Source organism: Mytilus edulis, chromosome 8, assembly GCF_963676685.1.
Source record: "Mytilus edulis chromosome 8, xbMytEdul2.2, whole genome shotgun sequence".
Taxonomy (NCBI): Eukaryota; Metazoa; Mollusca; class Bivalvia; order Mytilida; family Mytilidae; genus Mytilus; species Mytilus edulis.
This window is the reverse complement of record NC_092351.1, coordinates 29,131,759-29,150,853: the sequence shown is the minus strand read 5'-3', so window position 1 is coordinate 29,150,853 and position 19,095 is coordinate 29,131,759. Positions and strand designations below refer to the sequence as shown.

Sequence of the window (19,095 nt, the reverse complement as noted above, 5' to 3'; positions counted from 1 at the left end):
AAATAAGTTTGTTGTTTCTTAAGAAACACGAATTGAAGCATAACTTTAATAATTTCAAATGACCAATACAATTAATACTACTGCTAATTATCAATATAACATGAATAAAACTAATGTGATGTTATGTCATATAATAAAGCCAATATATGACATTAAATATCACAAAAACAAGCGGGAAAACAGCTCTTGATAATTTGTCAATAGATCTTGCACTATTCTTCTTCTTCGTGTCTTCCTTGGCATTCGGAACCTAATCAACAAACAAAACAGCAGATATAGATTAGTTTTGAAACATTATAGATTTAAATACCCTTTGAGGAGCCGTTCATTAGTTTTCGATATCACAAACTAGTCAAAACATTTACTAAATTTTATCATCGGTATAAGGACATGATTCGTAAATATAGCTCAACATGCAGACTTCTTATACGTTCAGGTATTTCACATCAAATATTTTATGGAAATATTCTTTATAAAGCACAAAAATTTCAGTATTAACCTCAGAAACTAACACAACCTTTAAATAGACTTATTAAGAAGGGATATAGTTACGATACTGTTGTCAGGTCATAAAAGATTGCATATTTTGGCGTTAATATTGATTCACGTATAGGGTCTTTGCATCGTAACTAAACACATTTATTTGAAAACCAGGTGTTGGCATAACACGGGTAATATTCTTCTCATATATGTTATGATGGTATAATATAAAACCCTTCACGGGAAGGATTGTGCCTGATATTCATATGATGAAGACATAATCTTTCAATCGATTTAATTGAAGTCTGGAGCTGGCATGTCAGTTAACTGTTAGCAGTCTGATGTTATTTATGTATTATTGACATTTTGTTTATTTTCTTTGGTTACATCTTCTGACATCAGACTCGGATCTCTCTTGAACTGAATCTTAATGTGTGTATTGTTATGCGTTTACTTTTCTGCACTGGCTAGAGGTATAGGTGGAGGATTGAGATCTCATAAACATGTTTAACCCCGCCGCAGTTTTGCGCCTGTCCCAAGTCAGGAGTCTTTTTGTTAGATTTTAACGAGAGAAATTTATGTATTACTGAAAAATTATTACACCAGGGTTTTCGATATCACAAACTAGTCAAAACATTTACTAAATTTTATCATCGGTATAAAGACATCATTCGTAAATATAGCTCAACATGCAGACTTCTAATACGCTCAGGTATTTCACATCCAATTTTTTATGGAAATATTCTTTATAAAGCACAAAGGTGTCAGTATTCACCTCAGAAACTTACAAAACCTTTGAATAGACTTATTAAGAAGGGATATAATTACGATACTGTTGTCAAGTCATTAAAGATTGCATATTTTGGCGTTAATATTGAGTCACTGATAAGGTCTTTGCATCGGAACTAAACACATTTATTCTAAAAACAGTTGTTGGCATGACACGGGTTATGTTCTTCTCATATATGTTATGATGGTATAATATAAAACCCTTCACGGGAAGGATTGTGCCTGATATTCATATGATGAAGACATAATCTTTCAATCGATTTAATTGAAGTCTGGAGCTGGCACGTCAGTTAACTGCTAGTAGTCTGTTGTTATTTATGTATTATTGTCTTTTTTTTTATTTTCTTTGGTTACATCTTCTGACATCAGACTCGGACTTCTCTTGAACTGAATTTTAATGTGCGTATTGTTATGCGTTTACTTTTCTACATTGGTTAGAGGTATAGGGGGAGGGTTGAGATCTCACAAACATGTTTAACCCCGCCGCATTTTTGCGCCTGTCCCAAGTCAGGAGCCTCTGGCCTTTGTTAGTCTTGTATTATTTTAATTTTAGTTTCTTGTGTACAATTTGGAAATTAGTATGGCGTTCATTATCACTGGACTAGTATATATTTGTTTAGAGGCCAGCTGAAGGACGCATCCGGGTGCGGGAATTTTTTGCTACATTGAAGACCTGTTAGTGACCCTCTGCTGTTGTTTTTTTATTTGGTCGGGTTGTTGTCTCTTTGACACATTCCCCATTTCCATTCTCAATTTTATTGATTCAGTTCTTTGGTGTTGACCTTGGCCATTATTTGTTATCTCGTTGTTAGCATTATTTCAAAAAGACATCTTAAATGTGTATGCAGACATAATTTAAACATATAGTGTCGACAATTTTTAATGTCTTTTCATCTTAAAATGCATATTTTGTATTTGTAAATCGAATATTCTTGTATAGCTTACTTCTTATCAATCATATTTCAATATTGTTTCAGATATGGGTGAATGTTTGTTTCCATTTAAACGGGTGAAATAACTCCTCACCTACTTTGCATTTTACCAACCGTACGGGAAAAATAGAGAACCATATAACTTATATTAAAGAACTTGTCATAATCATGATACATGGGCTGTCCGTATCCCGTGCGACAACTGACCTCGCCTCGCTCACTCATTACAGCTGTCCTATTGAATACAACTGTCCACACTAACTACTATATAATTAGTACATATTAAGCTTAAAACAAAACACACACAATAAGCGCTTTTATATAACAATTCCTTATTTTCATATATGTAGATTTTCTTAACCCATTATGATTACCATTACTAGATGTAATATTAAAAAAAATGTTATTATGACTAAAACAAATTTACATCATAAAAGATTAAAAAAAAAATACCTGTTCATTAAATATCTTATGGTTGTTTCCAATTATTCCTATTCGTTCAACTGTTCTCCTTTCTTCAACTCGTTCGATCATTGCGACATATGCGTATTCTATCATTGCACCGAAAACAAACAACAAACACACAACATTCCATACGTCTATGGCCCTCACATATGATACACGTTGTGTTAAGCCTACACTGAAATGACCATTAGTGGACACTGACAATACTGTTAGAATGCCGAGGGATACTCTAGCTGGTATAGCGTCAGTATTCAACCAAAATGAAACCCATGAAAGCACAACTATCAATGCTGATGGTGCATAAACTTGAATTAGATAAAATCCATACTGCCTCGTCAGATTTACGTTGACACCAATACATGTATAGTTTCCTACAAATTATTCAGAAATATTTTATTAGTCGACGTCTTCATTAGTACCTAATGATAACGAATAAATAACCATCAAACAAGGCCAAAAATAACTGTAAGCAACAAGTCGAATTTCCGATTAAACGTTTTGAACATCATTTTACAAGGTTAATCATTTTGTTCAAGTTATTGTCAATATTTAGTACTCATCCGATGCAATGCATTAATTTTCATCACTTTAACTTTTCTTGGTAGACACCTTGAGAACAGGAGTGCTACCTGACATTCTTATAGAATTTGGATTAAATAAAGTTTGGAGAGGCAAACCGATAAAAAAAATGTAAAACCTGCATATCATTCGGTTGTGCATTTTTTAATTGATAAAAGTGCCACTTTGGAGTACACCTACATCTGTCACCGCAACGATCACAATTTTTGAAGAAATTCAAAATTCAAAAACTAAAAATGCATGACATCTTCCTTCTTGAATTTCTGTAGATGATCACATTTTCCACTTTTACTTTGTCAAGGATTTCCATTTGTCATTTGAAAGTGAAAATAAATCTTTTTTCAAGTGGTTAAAAAGAGCTGAAAAGACCATCTTAGACCTTAGATTAGAGCAGGAAGATATTTTCAAATCAAATGTCTAATTCATTTTACTCATTAGGATAACGTATTACCTAGTGATGGTTGAAACGTATATTAAAGTACGTTATGACTTACTATACTAATTGTAAAAAATTACTACGCCTTAATATGTGGGGCTCTTTTATAGAATTCTCCATTATTAAATTTACTTCAGGGATCGGTATAAGAGAGAGTAAAAAAATACTAATTTTACTTCGGGGCTCGGTATTACAGAGAGCAAAAAATACTAAAATGAAATATAAAGAACAAATAAAGCCATCTCAAATTGGCAATGCTGTGGCAAAACAAAATGACGAAAGAAAAACAACAGTAAACAAAATCCAATCTGCAAAACTGAAGACTGAGCAACACGTTTTGTTAATACTTTCTGGGTTGGCTTTTTTTTACAATTAAAAGTTATAAATAATTAGGATTTATATACTTCACGGGTACCAACTTTGGTGGATTAAGGAAAATGTTCATGTTCGTGAATATTTAATTTCGTGGTTAAAAAAAATGTTATTGGTTGGACATTTAACTTCATGGTTCACCTGTACCCACGAAATCCGAGACAATTGGAATCTCACGAATGAGAATGAATCCACAGTACATTTAGCATGTTTCATTTTTTATTTATATATAATGTTCAAATAAATTAAAAAATTACATAATTTTACCTGATGGATATTCCTTATCACACGTATATGATTCAGATGCTTTTATAGTAAATTGACTGTTAACAATACCATCTTTCAATGTCATAGCAGGTTCCATCCACCGTAAACTAACTGTAGATGCTGAAAACCCATCTGAAAAAGCAATCAAAGTAAAGGTAATTAAATTACCTGATTACTTTTTGGAAATCGTTTTAGAAATTCAAATGTGACGTCACTGTGTGCATTGAACTGGCTTTTTCTAAATCGGCTGTGAATTTTTATGTGCTGGTATTTAGGTTGTTTTATGTAATGTTTCCGTTTTTATTCTGTAGTTAGTTACCACTTTGGTTTTATTATGTATATCTATTATATAGTCATTTTATAAAATTTACTGTTTGTAAAAGTATGAATCATTCTAAATAATAAAGATGTTCTTATCCCAGGCAGACAACCCTAGCCGTATTGGTCACAACTTAAGGGAACTTTTTGTACTCAGTACTTTTCAACTTTGTACTTGCTTTGGATTTCAAACTTTTTTTCATCTGAGCGTCACTGGTTAGTCTTGTGTGGACGAAACGCACGTGTGGTGTATTAAATTTTAAACCTGGTACCTTTTGTTAGCTATCATTCGTGTGTTTCTCTGTCCTATATTTTCTCCTATTTATTTGTATTGTAGTCCTGTCATGCAATGTTGTCGTTTTAATGTTATTTTTAACATTGCCATTAAATCGGGCGGTTTGGTATGCCACAAAACCTGGTTTAACCCACCATTTTTTTTATGTAAAATGTCCTGTACCAAGTCAGGAAAATGACCATTGTTATATTATATTTCGTTTCTGTGTATGTTACATTTTAATGTTGTGTTTCTTTTGTGTCGTAGTTCTCTTTTATTTGATGTGTTTCCTTCGGTTTTAGTTTGTAACCCGGATTTATTTTTTTCTCAATCGGTTTAATGAATTTCGAACAGCGGTACACCACTGTTGCCTTTATTTAACAAAGGTTTGCATTTTTACTTTGTCATGCCATTTGCCTAATTAAACTTCCAAATTCCAAATTACATATATTTCATAAAACAGCTTAATAGCAATAAGGTTTTTAATGTCTTCACTTCATATTTGTCAAAATTATTTTATAATGAAATACAGAGCTTAGAGTTAATGTCTACTACACGCACAATGTAGTATTTGACAAATTGTATTCAATCAAAAGTTCCATATCACCCTCTACACAAACATTTTAATTGTATATTCAAAGAAAGATACAAATATATTTCTTAGATGGTATTAATGTAAGTATAATACAAAACGAAACTAGGCCAACAAAAGCGTAAATTTTATTTTCTAAAGATGTCTGAACGAAAGCTAGTAATTTCATGGTTTTAAGTTTACTCAGATTAAGAAAAAAAATGAAGAACAAATCTGGTAACAAAAACTTTACGAAAGAGGCAACGAGTTTGTAATCTTTTAGTTTCCGATCGTAAAATTAGGAATTCTGTCACATTTCTCTGTTATGTAGGAGCAAAATATCATATTTTAGTATCCTATGAACAATACTTTCGGTAAACAATGTTAACCTCGTTCTCACATGTTTAACATATATTTACAACAGCAGTAAAATTGTAATACAAATATGTCAAAATCATTTCATCTATTATATTCGGTCAAAATTTTCAGTTAGAATACTAACTATTATAAACTGAGTTGAACTTATGAAAATAACCCATTTCAAGAATTCTTAGTCCTGCAATGTGGCACATCAAATCTTCTATTGATCAGTAATGATTTAAAGGCTTTTGAAAATGAATCATCAGTGACTTTTAAAAGCAATGTTATCCTCTATCCAATTTTGGGATATATCAACACATTTCGCAAGGTTGTACAAAGTTAAATTCTTGGATATAAAGTTATCCTTATTGATTTTAGTGTAAATATATTGTATCAACTTTCTTTGAATTGACAAAAAAAAACATTTGTAAATAGGTTTACTTACTATGTCGAAGAATATCACTACAAAACAATTGAATAATCATATAAATACAATTTCAGTAAATATCTACAATTAAGAACCTCACGTTTGGAATATCAATATAATTATACTTACAGCTTTCCATCTCCAATACGCATGACTGTTCATCAAATGGAAACGTTTGTAACTGCATGAAACAAGTAAATGTTCCAGTTACTCTACAAATTTAGATAAATCGTTGTAGTAAAATTATAGTAATATAATCAAATAAAATGAAAATATAATGAATTACGTTGAGAATGAAAATGGGGAACTTGAACCCAACTGAAGGGCAGAAAACAGCTCAGGGCCACTAAAAGAGAGATTGAGAGTTGTCTCATTGGCACTCATATCACATCTTCTGATAACTAATTTAGTGAAAATGGCACAAACTTCAAAACATATAGATAAACTAAACTTAAAAAAAACACTAAAATATAAAACAAAGTCCAGAGGCTCCTAACTTGGGACAGACGCAAACAAAAATATAAAAATTTACACTTAATATTCAACGTTGTTCTCACATTGTATGTCGAGCGTTTCTTGCCTTTAAGTTTGATAAATTTTTTGAAGATAATACGATATCAGTGGATGCTTCAAGATAAAACAAAATAAGTCTATTGGTATAGCATCTGGATACAGTTCAGGTTGTGTTACCACAGTAACTACACACAACGTATATCGTTGTGTATGATGTTGGTCTGTGCAGCCATAGTTTATCAGATGAGACATGGTTTGGACTCATTTTTCACTGTTACCATTGATTCTCTCATGGTACCTCAATCGTCTCAAGTGTCAAATGTTGTTAGTTAAAATCCCGACCAGGTCAAAACAAAAATTTAATATTTGGTATTTTCTACGTTTTCGTTAGCACACGGCATTATAAGGAGTAAGACTGCCTTGCTTGGAGTGGAAATATTGTTATTGCATCGGGAGGTTGACATGTCTTTCAGTGGACTGTTACGTCTTAAACTATTACAATAAAACAAAAACAAACTCAAAGCAGTTGAAGGTACATTTTTCTTTTTGGACTTACTTTCAGAGGATTTGTGCATTTTTTTCGGCTGTGTGTATTATCTAAACTATACGTTTGGAGAACTTCTGTCATACATTTTTAACTTATATTTGATAATTTTTAATAGCAATCTTATTTTAGACTTTTTTGGCTATTTTATTTTACCAACTTTATTCAGTATAATTTTATTTTGATTCATTGATATATATATTCCACTTTTTTGTAAAAATTTCCACATTATTAATCCTTTTATCTAGGAAAGTTTTAACACTTAAATATTTATTTTGTGTGTTCATGTTTTATATTTTTATCACTGTCTGTGTGTATATTTCGTTTAACATGTGATGTAAAGCGCTTTGAGTAATATTGTTTTAGATTTAGCGCTATAGAAAAATTGTAATAATAATAATACAGTTACAAATACGTGTTGTCACACAGTTAAATTTGTAGATAATTGTTATATTGATATATATCCGATATGACTCATATGTTTAATATATATATTTATAAGGTTTTATTAGATGTCTAATTACTACGTATGCTTATACTAAACCAGGTGTTTTTCAGTTGATAGCCGTTGGTTGATGTAGTCGAGCGCCTGAATTTGTTTATGGACTAATGAATTATCTTGGAGCTCAGATATTTTGCTCATACAATTTCATACCTTAAACTATACGATACAAAACCATTCGGGTGAAGAAACATCATCTTGTTAGGCACAGTAACATCATGAATTTTTGTATCCATGTCAGTCATGAATGATAAATCAGGAACCCATATACACTCTTGAATAGAGTGATCCAGTTCAATTTTGCTGATTTCTGGAGGAGCAGAAAACTTCAGTCGTGGGTCTATCCAATTTTGTCTAAGGTACATACTCATAGAAAATTTCTGTTTAATTAAAATTCACATAATTAATAAAGAACAAATGCAAGTGACTTTGAAATACGTACTTTTATGTCTTTATGCTTTTTACATCATGCACGCTTAAATGAAATGATGCACTTAGACCAATTTACAAAAAGATTAAGTGTGTACATTATAAGTAAATAGATTAAAGTTTTGTTCTAATTTGCACTCATTTTTCAACAATAGATATTAGAAAATGTGTTTAAGAGTTGATTAACGAATTCCATATCATGTACATCGATTTTAAAACAATATAATTAATATGCCTGTTATATAAATGATATTGTTTCATTCTTTAACGCAGAGAACATCTATTATTTTTTTTTTAATTCGAAAACCCTTTAAATGAAAAATTGAATGTTAAAATGTACCAAAATTATCTTTCGATTTTTTTTCTTCTCTTGGAGAAACATATATTAATTCTTTTTCATCCTTCTTGTCCTGCTTATTGAGTACGTATCTTCACAGATTATAAAGTTCTATCAAATATTTTCAAAACTTTTAGCCGAGTTATCATATTTGTGTGTTAGGTTGGCATATTCTGTTGGTCGACAGTTACTTTTATTGATATATCAAATATAAGCGTATTGTTGGTGCAGTTGTTATTATTATCAAAACACATTACACATATTTTTCTATACAGTCTATGAACTAAGCCCAAGAATTTGCATCAAAATGATGTTGAATAAAAAGTGAACTTATCTCCTGCACCACTTAGAAAACACCGTATTTTCAAATTACTGTCACATCAATTATATTATGTTAGTTCACAGATACCACATGGTTTCTCTCTAAATTTACAGGTGACAACAGTTGCAAGAAGGGATAAAAATGAAATACACAATACCAATACCAATCAAGAAAAGTATCTTTTTTTCATTATATGTGATTTTGATATTTTTTACGAATTTTTTTTTTCTTCAATAAATTGCAATAGATGTATTTAAAAAAGCTTTTGAAAATAATTAGTTTTGCAATAAATTTTGAAAGTCAGGATAAACAACATCAAAGAATATTTCCAAAATAAAAATAAAACACATAAAAAAAATTAAAAACAAAATAGGTGATAATCCCCACATGTGCCTGTGCATTTTCCTAAAACTTTTAAAGTAACAATTTTGTGTTTGAAACTTCTGTTTTTTAAGTAATATTATCGGTCGCCTTATCAGTATGAAATGATAGATTTATAGCACTACTTAACCATTTTATAATTGAGAGAATATATGAAATTTTTACTTTCTTGTGCATGGATCTAGGACTGTATAATACTTACCATTTCAGATTCGTCAATTCCAAATACACCAACAACATACATTTGTACTTTGACCTCTGTTGGAATTTCTGCGAAATGCATGGGAAAAAAATCAGGCAATAAATAAGATTCTGGTAACATCGCAATTTTTAGTCTATTTTATTTCTAAAATTGGATACCAAAGTTGGAAGCCAACACTTAACTTATTTTAGTATTGTGCTTGAGAAACAAACAAAAAAACGGAAAATAATATATATGTTCTTTATTAAAGCTGACCTCACTTGAGGTACATGTTTAATTGTTTCAAAATGGAACATGACTTATCGTGTCGTTTCATATATATCATTTAATGTGATATCCCGTAGCTAGCTTTTTATAATACGAATCGATTTCATTCTGAAGTAGAGAGGTACTTTTGACGAAAGAGACTTAAAAGCAAGAATTTTTAAAGAAATATATTTGAAGGACGTATTATTATGCCTGGAATTGCGTTTACAGAAGAGGAGGAAGATACCATGACGACATTCAAAACACATACGTCGAATAAGGAATTGGCAAATGACAAAACAACACAACGAAAACGTTCATAACACCCTACTTACAAAACTATAGATTGAATACCATATGTGACTCAAGCTGTGTTGCTCATGCTAGTACAAATCCAATGAAAAGTTTCATTTGGTTATGTCACAATAAAAAAATAGGCCTGGTTTGTGGTTACGACAATTGGAACATATCGGTGGTCATCTGTTACACGATAATTCATAACGGTCAAGCCATATTCGAGCGGATAAAACGGTCTGTTAAAAGGTTATTTGATAACATGAATGTGTGTTGGACTGTTTAAATACACTGCATTATATAGTTTCGATAAGTGTTGTGTTAGAGTGTTTTAACATAATATGCTCTTCCGTACGTACCTGAATTATACCGTGGTGGGTACCTTTTGTCGTATCTTGATAGGATGTTCTTTATTATGCTCTCCCTTTAAAACAATTATGATATGAAAATGTCCTTGTAAAAATAACATTGTTTTATGCCGTAGTTTGTACAAATAGTATATTTCAGATAGATGAGATATAAAAGAATGTTTACCACATTTCAGTTGCAAAGTTGCTACTTTTCTACCTCGGGGATAGATTATCTTTGAGGAACTTGAGTCCTCAATGCCTTTCAACTTCGTACTTTTTTTGGCTTTTTTAACTTTTTTGGATTCGAGCGTCACTGATGAGTCTTTTGTAGACAAAACGCGCGCCTGGTGAAAAAACAAAATTTTATCCTGGTATCTATGATGACTTTATTTTCACCAGTTATATAATTTAACTAAAAACACATTACAGCCTGAGTCCCTCACTTTGCAAAATAAATTGCCAATTTTATATTTTAATAAGTACCTTAATAACATTTACGACAATATTTCTTCTGACCAAATGTTCTGATTCTAGCGTTGGTGATGGGTTGTTTGCAGACAAAACTGGGTAAACTGAGGTACAAAATTATAATATTGGTTTCTTTGATCATTTTTTTTTTTTTTGTATTATATTCTATATTAAAGTTTCAGGGACAATTGCAGAGTTCGGTTAAAAACAATATCGTTATTAGAAAAATACATACTATAAGCAGTGGTTTAAAAGTTTCTGTCAAATTAGCATTTTTGGACATCTCGTTTTGCCGATTAAACTACTGTTTACAGTTTCTACCTGTTGATAATAGTTTTTGAAATGTTCTTCAAATACATGAAAATAAGTAACAGTTCGGAGGACAATAACTTTTGGATTGTTAGTCAATGGTTTAGGCATATTGGCATTTTTATATGCCTCGTTTTAGTGATCAAATGATTTCAGCCATACAGCATATATGAAGATTTCGTATTGTTGATGATTGTTCTGGATAAAATTTCCATTTAACTCGTTAATGTTTAGTGATTTACGTGAAAACCTAGCACCAAAAAAACCAACAAAATCTCAAGTTAATAACTCCTTAAATTTAGTTATATTTGGACTTATGTAGATTATATATTGCTGATAATTGCTGTTGAGTTATGTTTATATTCATGTTACTCTCACCCGTTCGACGCACACGGTCTCACTCGTATAAAAAATATTTGTTTTCCTTGATATGTTGTGTATCTTCTCAGTGCATTTAAACATTGTTAATTTACTATTTACTAAAATAACTTTTGTATATACCCTAAGAATAAGTATTATTTCATCCATCCAAGTTAGATTAAATTTAGTTAAAAAGATTCCGCTGAAAAAGATCTTTGGTATTTGAAAGATTAATTGAATTTGCCGTTCCATACATTTGGTAGTCAGCTTTTCGGTTTAATGTTCATTTAGAATAAATTAGCTTTTAAGTTCGTATTATTATTTTATTTATTATTTTTACTGTAAGTCTGGTTTTTGTTATATCTACTTTACGTGAGTCTGCATTTATGTATGCCGTCATACGACAAAATTATTTTTATGTCTTCCTGTGCGAATTTCAAACGCGCAATTTTACACCAGTAATGAAAACCTTCTTTCATTTATGGGTAGACTTTACATAGATAAATTCAGCCGTATAAGAAAAGCAAAATGAGAATGTTAAATTTGATGTATGCCTTTTTGTGCTACTTTGTTACATTTGTTGTTTATGTAGTGATATTAAGATGATAACACAATATTGACTGTTGTACACCTATTTTTGACATTTTTACTCTTTGAGTATGTTTGTTTTGTTCATGCATCGTTGACAATGTAATGGAATTTGATGCGACTGTCATACAAGTGAGAGGTTTAGCTAGCTATAAAACCAGGTTCAATCCACCATTTTCTACATTAGAAAATGCCTGTACCAAGTCAGGAATATGACAGTTGTTATCCATTCGTTTGATGTGTTTGGACTTTTGATTTTGCCTTTTGATCTTTGATTTTCCTTTTTGAATTTTCCTCGGAGTTCAGTATTTTTGTGTTTTTACTTTTTTCGTACTAAATCCAAGATATACCTTACATCATTCATTATTCAAAAATCTAGCAAATTTTATCTTTTTTAAAAATTTGTTTTTTTAATGTTCACATGTGTTAAAAACCTATAACATCATGTGTCTACATAAGGCAAAGTTTAAGAAGCTAACGATTTGTTTTAAAGTGTACTTATTTCCCAAAACAAAGATATATCGGAAAGTCTTAAAAAATTAGCGTAAGAATATATATGGCACTAAAATAATTTATAAGATTCGAATATTGACTTAAGCTGTTATGTTTGATATGACAAGTATGTGGGAATAATCGGTAAACTTGAAAATAATAAGTCAGTTCAGTTTGACCAACCATGTCATTGTTGTGTAACTGTATCATTAACGTATAGTTTAAACTTATTCAATACAATTGATCACAAATTTGCTAGTTGTACATAAACCATTTGTTAATTTGTATGTTGACATTATAAATATAAGTTAAAGATACCAAATGGACAATCTAACCTATAAATAGAAATAAACTAACTACGTCAACTTACAATAAGACAAACAACAGTATACAAAACACAACATAGGAAACTTAAATTTTACTAGACATCGAAGATAAAGCTACCTTATCATTTCATCCTCTCCTTCTACTCTAGTGTTGTCTTTTGTTCTGTTAAAACTAAATTGAAACAAAAGAATGTATGATAAAAATATTACTGAACAGCGGCTAAATAGTCTTACATATAGCTAAACGTTTTTATGAGAATGTACGATAGTCATGAATAAATCATACACGATTTTGAGTTGTTGTGAGTTTTTGTTTTGCAGTATACGTCTTATTCCAATCGCTCAATTATGGTTATGTTAATACTTGTAACGTCTTGCAATTTTTATTTATATTTGTAACTATCATTATGAAATGAAATGTTGCTGTCATTAAAAATCATAATTTTTCATATTTTTGCATTTTTTATGGTTTGACTTTTCCAAGTAGAAGTAAATTAAAGGAAGTAATATTAGAACTGTATGATGTCTATTTATTATCTTTAAGTAAGAGTACTGGTAATTTGCTTTCAGTAAATGTAAGACTGTATAAAGTATACGTTTCTTAGTTTTCATTCAACATATATGTGAGTATTGTGATGTACTTGTACAATTCAAATAAAGGGTGTGTTTTACTCAATTTTTTCTTGATTTATTATGACTGTCATATGTTCTTCCGTGGACATAGATAATAGGGAGCGAGATTAGAATAACATTAAAGGTACCAATTTTCCTGCACCAGATGCGCATTTCGACAATACATGTCTCTCCAGTGATGCTCGTGGCCAAAATATTTGAAATCCAAAGCTTATATAAAAGACGAAGAGCTATAATCCAAACGGTCCAGAAAGTAAAGCCAAATCCACGAAAGGAATCAGAGCTTTGCACGAGGGAGATACATTCCTTAATTTATAATAATTTTTAACATTTTGTAACAGCAAATTTTAATAACACAAAAAAATCGGTATTTTCATGCCAGTACCGAATTACTGGCTACTGGGCTGGTGATACCCTCGGGGACTAACAGTCCACCAGCAGAGGCATCGAACCAGTGGTAGTAATGACATTAAAGGTACCGATTTTCCTGCACCAGATGCGCATTTCGACAATACATGTCTTTTCAGTAATGCTTGTGGCCAAAATATTTGAAATCCAAAGCTTATATAAAAGATGAAGAGCTTTAATCCAAACGGTCCAAAAAGTAAAGCCAAATTCGCGAAAGGAATCAGAGCTTTGCACGAGGGAGATACATTCCTTAATTTATAGTACTTTCTAACATTTTGTAACATCAAATTTCAATAACACAAAAAATCGGTATTTTCAAATGTCAAAATTGAATTTTCCCGCCAAATGTTTAGTGTCGGAAATCCCAGCTGTGCTGTTGTGTTTGGTTCATTTTAATCAATTTTTTCAGAATATGAATCTCTAATACGGAATAGTTCCAAGATGAATAGGTAGTTAAAGTCTGTACTTAGCTGTTCTTGTAGACAAAAGGAAACTTCTCCTAATTATTTTTCCGATAGATCGTGAGTAAATTAAAGTTATGAATATTATTAAACCTTTCAATTCTTGTTTTTTCATAATTAATTAGCAATAACATTCTTACCTTTGACATACTGTTCTATCGAATGTAGCAATGTTCTGGTGGATGCATATGGCAATTGTTAATGTTGTTAGAAGCATTATTGAATAATTCTAAAAACAAAAATCAATTATAATTGAGTTCTTTTGTAGCCTTAAAAGAATTATTTTACTGATAAATTATGGTTTGCACTACAAATCTTTTAAATTTCTAACAATTCTATTTATGTTTCTCCTTTGGGATACAGATACACATTTTCATTAATGTATAATGCTTTTTAAACTACTTTTCGGAATTACGATATACAGATCAATCGGTTTGTTAATGGTATCATGAAAATTGTGGTACATGGGAAGAACCTGAAACGAAGGAAACGTCTATTAAATTATTTGGTCAAACCTGCAACCTTTGCAGTGTTTTCCTATGACAAATTCAATAACAGATTTTTATTTTCCTTTTTAAAGGACCCTATAAAAAGCTTTCATCACATTACTTACAAATACAAAATATCATCTTCTTTCAGACAGAGAAAAATAACAGCCTTAATATTTTGTTTTCTTATATGTTACATATTTTCCATTTCAGCCATATTTGTACCCCTTTCTATTAAAGATGCATCAATTGTAATTGATTTAACTAGACTTGCATTCTTTAAAAATGACAGTTTAAAAACACGCTATTCCAATAAAATCAAAACTTTTAATTGCAACTGTTCTATATAAAAAAAAATTGCATTAAATTCTAATTATACAAACCTGTTTCATTTATGAAGTCGACCTTAGTATTCCTTTTGAAACATGCAACTGTAGTTACTTAAATATGATGTACTGCAACGGAATGCTAAACATATAGTTAAACCACTAAATAAACATAATAACAATAAATTAAACAAAAAGGTCCTGTAGTAGCTATCAAAATAATTGAAAATTAAGCAATTTTCTATAGATTAAAACGGCAATATTTGTTGAAAAAGATCGATCTTAAATAATTGAATTGGAGACGGCTTAAAGTATGTATGTATTTTCATAGAAGTCTGAATTATTAATTATTTGGTAACGTGGAAATTCTTTATTGAATATCAATGGAACATGGTATGACGTTAATCACTTTCATATGGTTGCATTTTTAATAATCATTGTAATAGTAATGTTATTCCGGGAAAGACTATTAGTTTTATATATGATATTTAATATCATTTTACCTTTTGTCAATTTTTATGCTCGTGCAAGATGACTCCTAGATATGTTTTTCGATTCATTCTTGTTTTGCTGGCTTGTTTCCGTTTCTGTTACATTGGTGTATATTCAGAATCTTATTATATGCTTCAGATAATGAAATCCGTAAAATAAGAACAGGTCAACAAATCAAAATTTGTTTTCAAAGTTAAAACATTCCAGCAAGACTTATAAATCGTGCAAAACTTCAAAGATGATGTCAAGCATAATTCTTGATCGAAAAAAACATATCTGGCTGACCAATTTATTTCATTTTGAATTCTTACTCTAAAGACGTAGGTTCTCCCAGGCATATACGATTTTAATGTGCATAAACAACATTTCGAATTATAATGTTCAACATCGTGTTTAGTTTTCCTTCGTGCTGTTTTGAATCTAATGCTATCGTCTAGCATACCAACTTGTAAGTTTGAACAATTCACAATCGCAATCTTTTTTCTTTTAGGAATAAAAGAGTGTAATGCCTCCTTGGACATCGATCATTATGAAGTGAAAAACATATTTTGTAACCTTGCAAATCAAAGAAATTTAAATGAAAAGTCCTGTGTTTTATTACTGTATTATTCAAAATGTTTAAAGGGCATTACAATGCATATCAAAATCTATAAATTTATCATTAAAATATAATGTTAAACTTCTGCCCTTTTATAATACATTGCTATAATTGTTTTAAATATTTCATTTTTGTATACAGTAATGAAATGGACAATTCAAAGATATTTAAAATACATTAAATGGTAATGGCATAGAAAACAAACAATAATACTGACAAAGGTATCACTATAATGAAGAGACAGTTGCTTTTATATAGAATTACTACAATTGTTAGTGTTTTTAATAACCATTAATGCTCGTGTGAAAAACAAATAAATTCAGTGAAACAAGGAAGGACAAGGCACAATTTAGGACTTATTTGACCCTGTTATTTCACTAAAACTATAATATTGCCTGATGCCATTACAACAAACATTCATTACCATTAGACAAAATAGGTGGGTTTTTTTTAAATATGTCTATAAAAGCAAATCCGTGATGACAGAATTTGACAGTAACGTCTTAAGAATGATCCCATAAGCTAGATTTTTCCCAATTTTTTAGCCAAATTAACTCATCATATATACCAGGATTGAAATTTTATATTTGTGTAAATTATGGTAATACAAAAGAACATTAAGGCAAAAGGTAGCACAAAATAGTTTTTGGCAGTGAATAGATAAAGCACAAATTAATATATTTTGTTGGGGCTATGGCTGTTCTCTATACAATTTCTAAGCTTGAACTGGTTATATATAATTCAAAAAAGCACAACTTAACCATACAATATTGACTGGCTCGTACCGCTGAGGAATAGCGTCAAGCAAACCCGCGCCCCAAAAAAAACCACATTCATATTTTAATTCATTGATGCAAATCGAAACTTTAAATGATGTTGTAGAGGAGTAGGTCAGACAATGGGAAAACTTAAATATGAAAACAGAGATACTGTTTTCCAATAGGATTATATATAATTAAGCTGTATTGCCTTTGATACAGACTAGCATGTAATTGATCTATCAAAAAACATCACACATTCACTTTGCTTAATCTTTTAATGTAACTTTGTTCTTCTCAGATGTTTGGTGGGTTAACAATGCTAAGTTTCGGGTTTTTTTGTGAACTTCTTTATATGTCCGCCAAACTTTAGCAACTGGTGGCTATTTGGATTGTAGTTTTGTTTTAAACAAGGAACTATTGCGTATGAACAAATTCCCGTATGCTTTCCCAATAAAATTCAAAGGAAATCGATTTGAAAACGATTTTAAATGACGCAATATTCGTATTCAATTTAACTTAAGTAAATATGTTCTTGATTGTGTTCTCAAGACAAATAATGATTCAAGGATCTTAATAATATGTATTTAAGGCCCTAGGGATTAAGATGCCAATAAAATAGGAAGTTAAACATCTGCTTAAATTGGAAAGCTGTTATATATAATACCGTTAACATAGAATAATAAAATATTGAAGAATAAAAGGCTAAGTAGAATTAATTGGGAGGGTCATTAAAATGAGTCAATTGGTGAAGGAGAAGAATCGCTTATTTATGATTAATCATTTATTGTGTATTATATTAACACAATAAAGCCAGATAAAATACGAAGTTGAAGGGCATTGCGGCCACAAAATTCCGTATATTATGCTAAACAGAACTAATGTAATATATACCTGCAGTAGATTCCTTTAAAACTAATTTGTTTTAAAATAATACGACATTTCAAGGTTGTTCTGTCCCCACGCACATATTGCCTCAGCCGTATTTTTTTAACAATCCTTAAATTTTTAATGTTTTTCGACCTCGTTTTTTATTTTACCTTCCAACTGTTGATTTGAGTGCCATGTGAAAGTCTTGTGTAGACGAATATCAATATATAAAAAAGAAGATGTGGTATGATTGCCAATGAGACAACTATCCACAAAAAACTAAAATGACACAGACATTGACAACTATAGATCACCGTACAGCCTTCAACAATGAGCAAAGCCCATACCGCATAGTCAGCTATAATAGGCCCCGATAAGACAATGTAAAACAATTCAAACGAGAAAACTAACGGCCTTATTTATGTAAAAAATGAACGAAAAACAAATATGTAACACATAAACAAACGACAACCACTGAATTACAGGCTCCTGACTTGAGACAGGCACTTACATAAATAATGTGGCGGGGTTAAACATGTTAGTGGGATCCCAACCCTCCCCTTAACCTGGTCTATCTTAAATTATTATAAGTATGAATCTTCACAGTTTGATCATTTGTTAACTATACTTTACTTAAGGATTATGATGTAATACGCCAGACGCGCGTTTCGACTACATAAGACTCAACAGTGACGCTCAGATCAAAATAGTTATAAAGCCAAACACGTACAAAGTTGAAGATCGTTGAGAACCCAAAATTCCAAAAAATTGTGCCAAAAACAGCTTAGGTAATCTATACCGGATGTACTCTTCGTAAGAATTTGAGATGCTTCGTATTTCAGCGGTCACTTTTCTTTGTGCCTTCTTATATTTTTGACACTCTTAATGTACTGTCCTTCACTTTGCAAGATCTACATACTAAATTTACAAACAGTATATTCTCGTCCTGCATAATTATAGATAAAAAGGGCGATCTTCTTCCCTTACTGGAGCACCTGAGATCACCATCGGTTTATGGTGGAGTTCGAGTTGCTCGGTCTTTATTTTTTAAGGGGGCACTAGCTGTCAAATTGATGTTCACCGATTTTTATCAAATTCTCATATTTGATTTATAACAGAGTAAAACAT

The 19,095-nt window shown here is 30.8% G+C and overlaps 1 protein-coding gene across 1 annotated transcript; it reads right to left on the bottom strand.

The window, feature by feature from the left end:
- Positions 1–32: 32 nt before the first annotated feature.
- Positions 33–15,412, bottom strand: LOC139485300 (glycine receptor subunit alpha-2-like). Its single transcript, XM_071269708.1, has 10 exons — positions 15,307–15,412; positions 14,576–14,664; positions 13,052–13,105; positions 10,400–10,464; positions 9,501–9,568; positions 7,983–8,209; positions 6,400–6,482; positions 4,321–4,452; positions 2,655–3,037; positions 33–250 (listed from the first exon to the last, which is right to left on the bottom strand). The coding sequence occupies exons 1-10, from the start codon at positions 15,313–15,315 to the stop codon at positions 122–124; spliced, it is 1,239 nt and encodes a 412-aa protein (XP_071125809.1). The 5' UTR covers positions 15,316–15,412; the 3' UTR covers positions 33–121.
- Between the last annotated feature and the right edge of the window lie 3,683 nt (positions 15,413–19,095).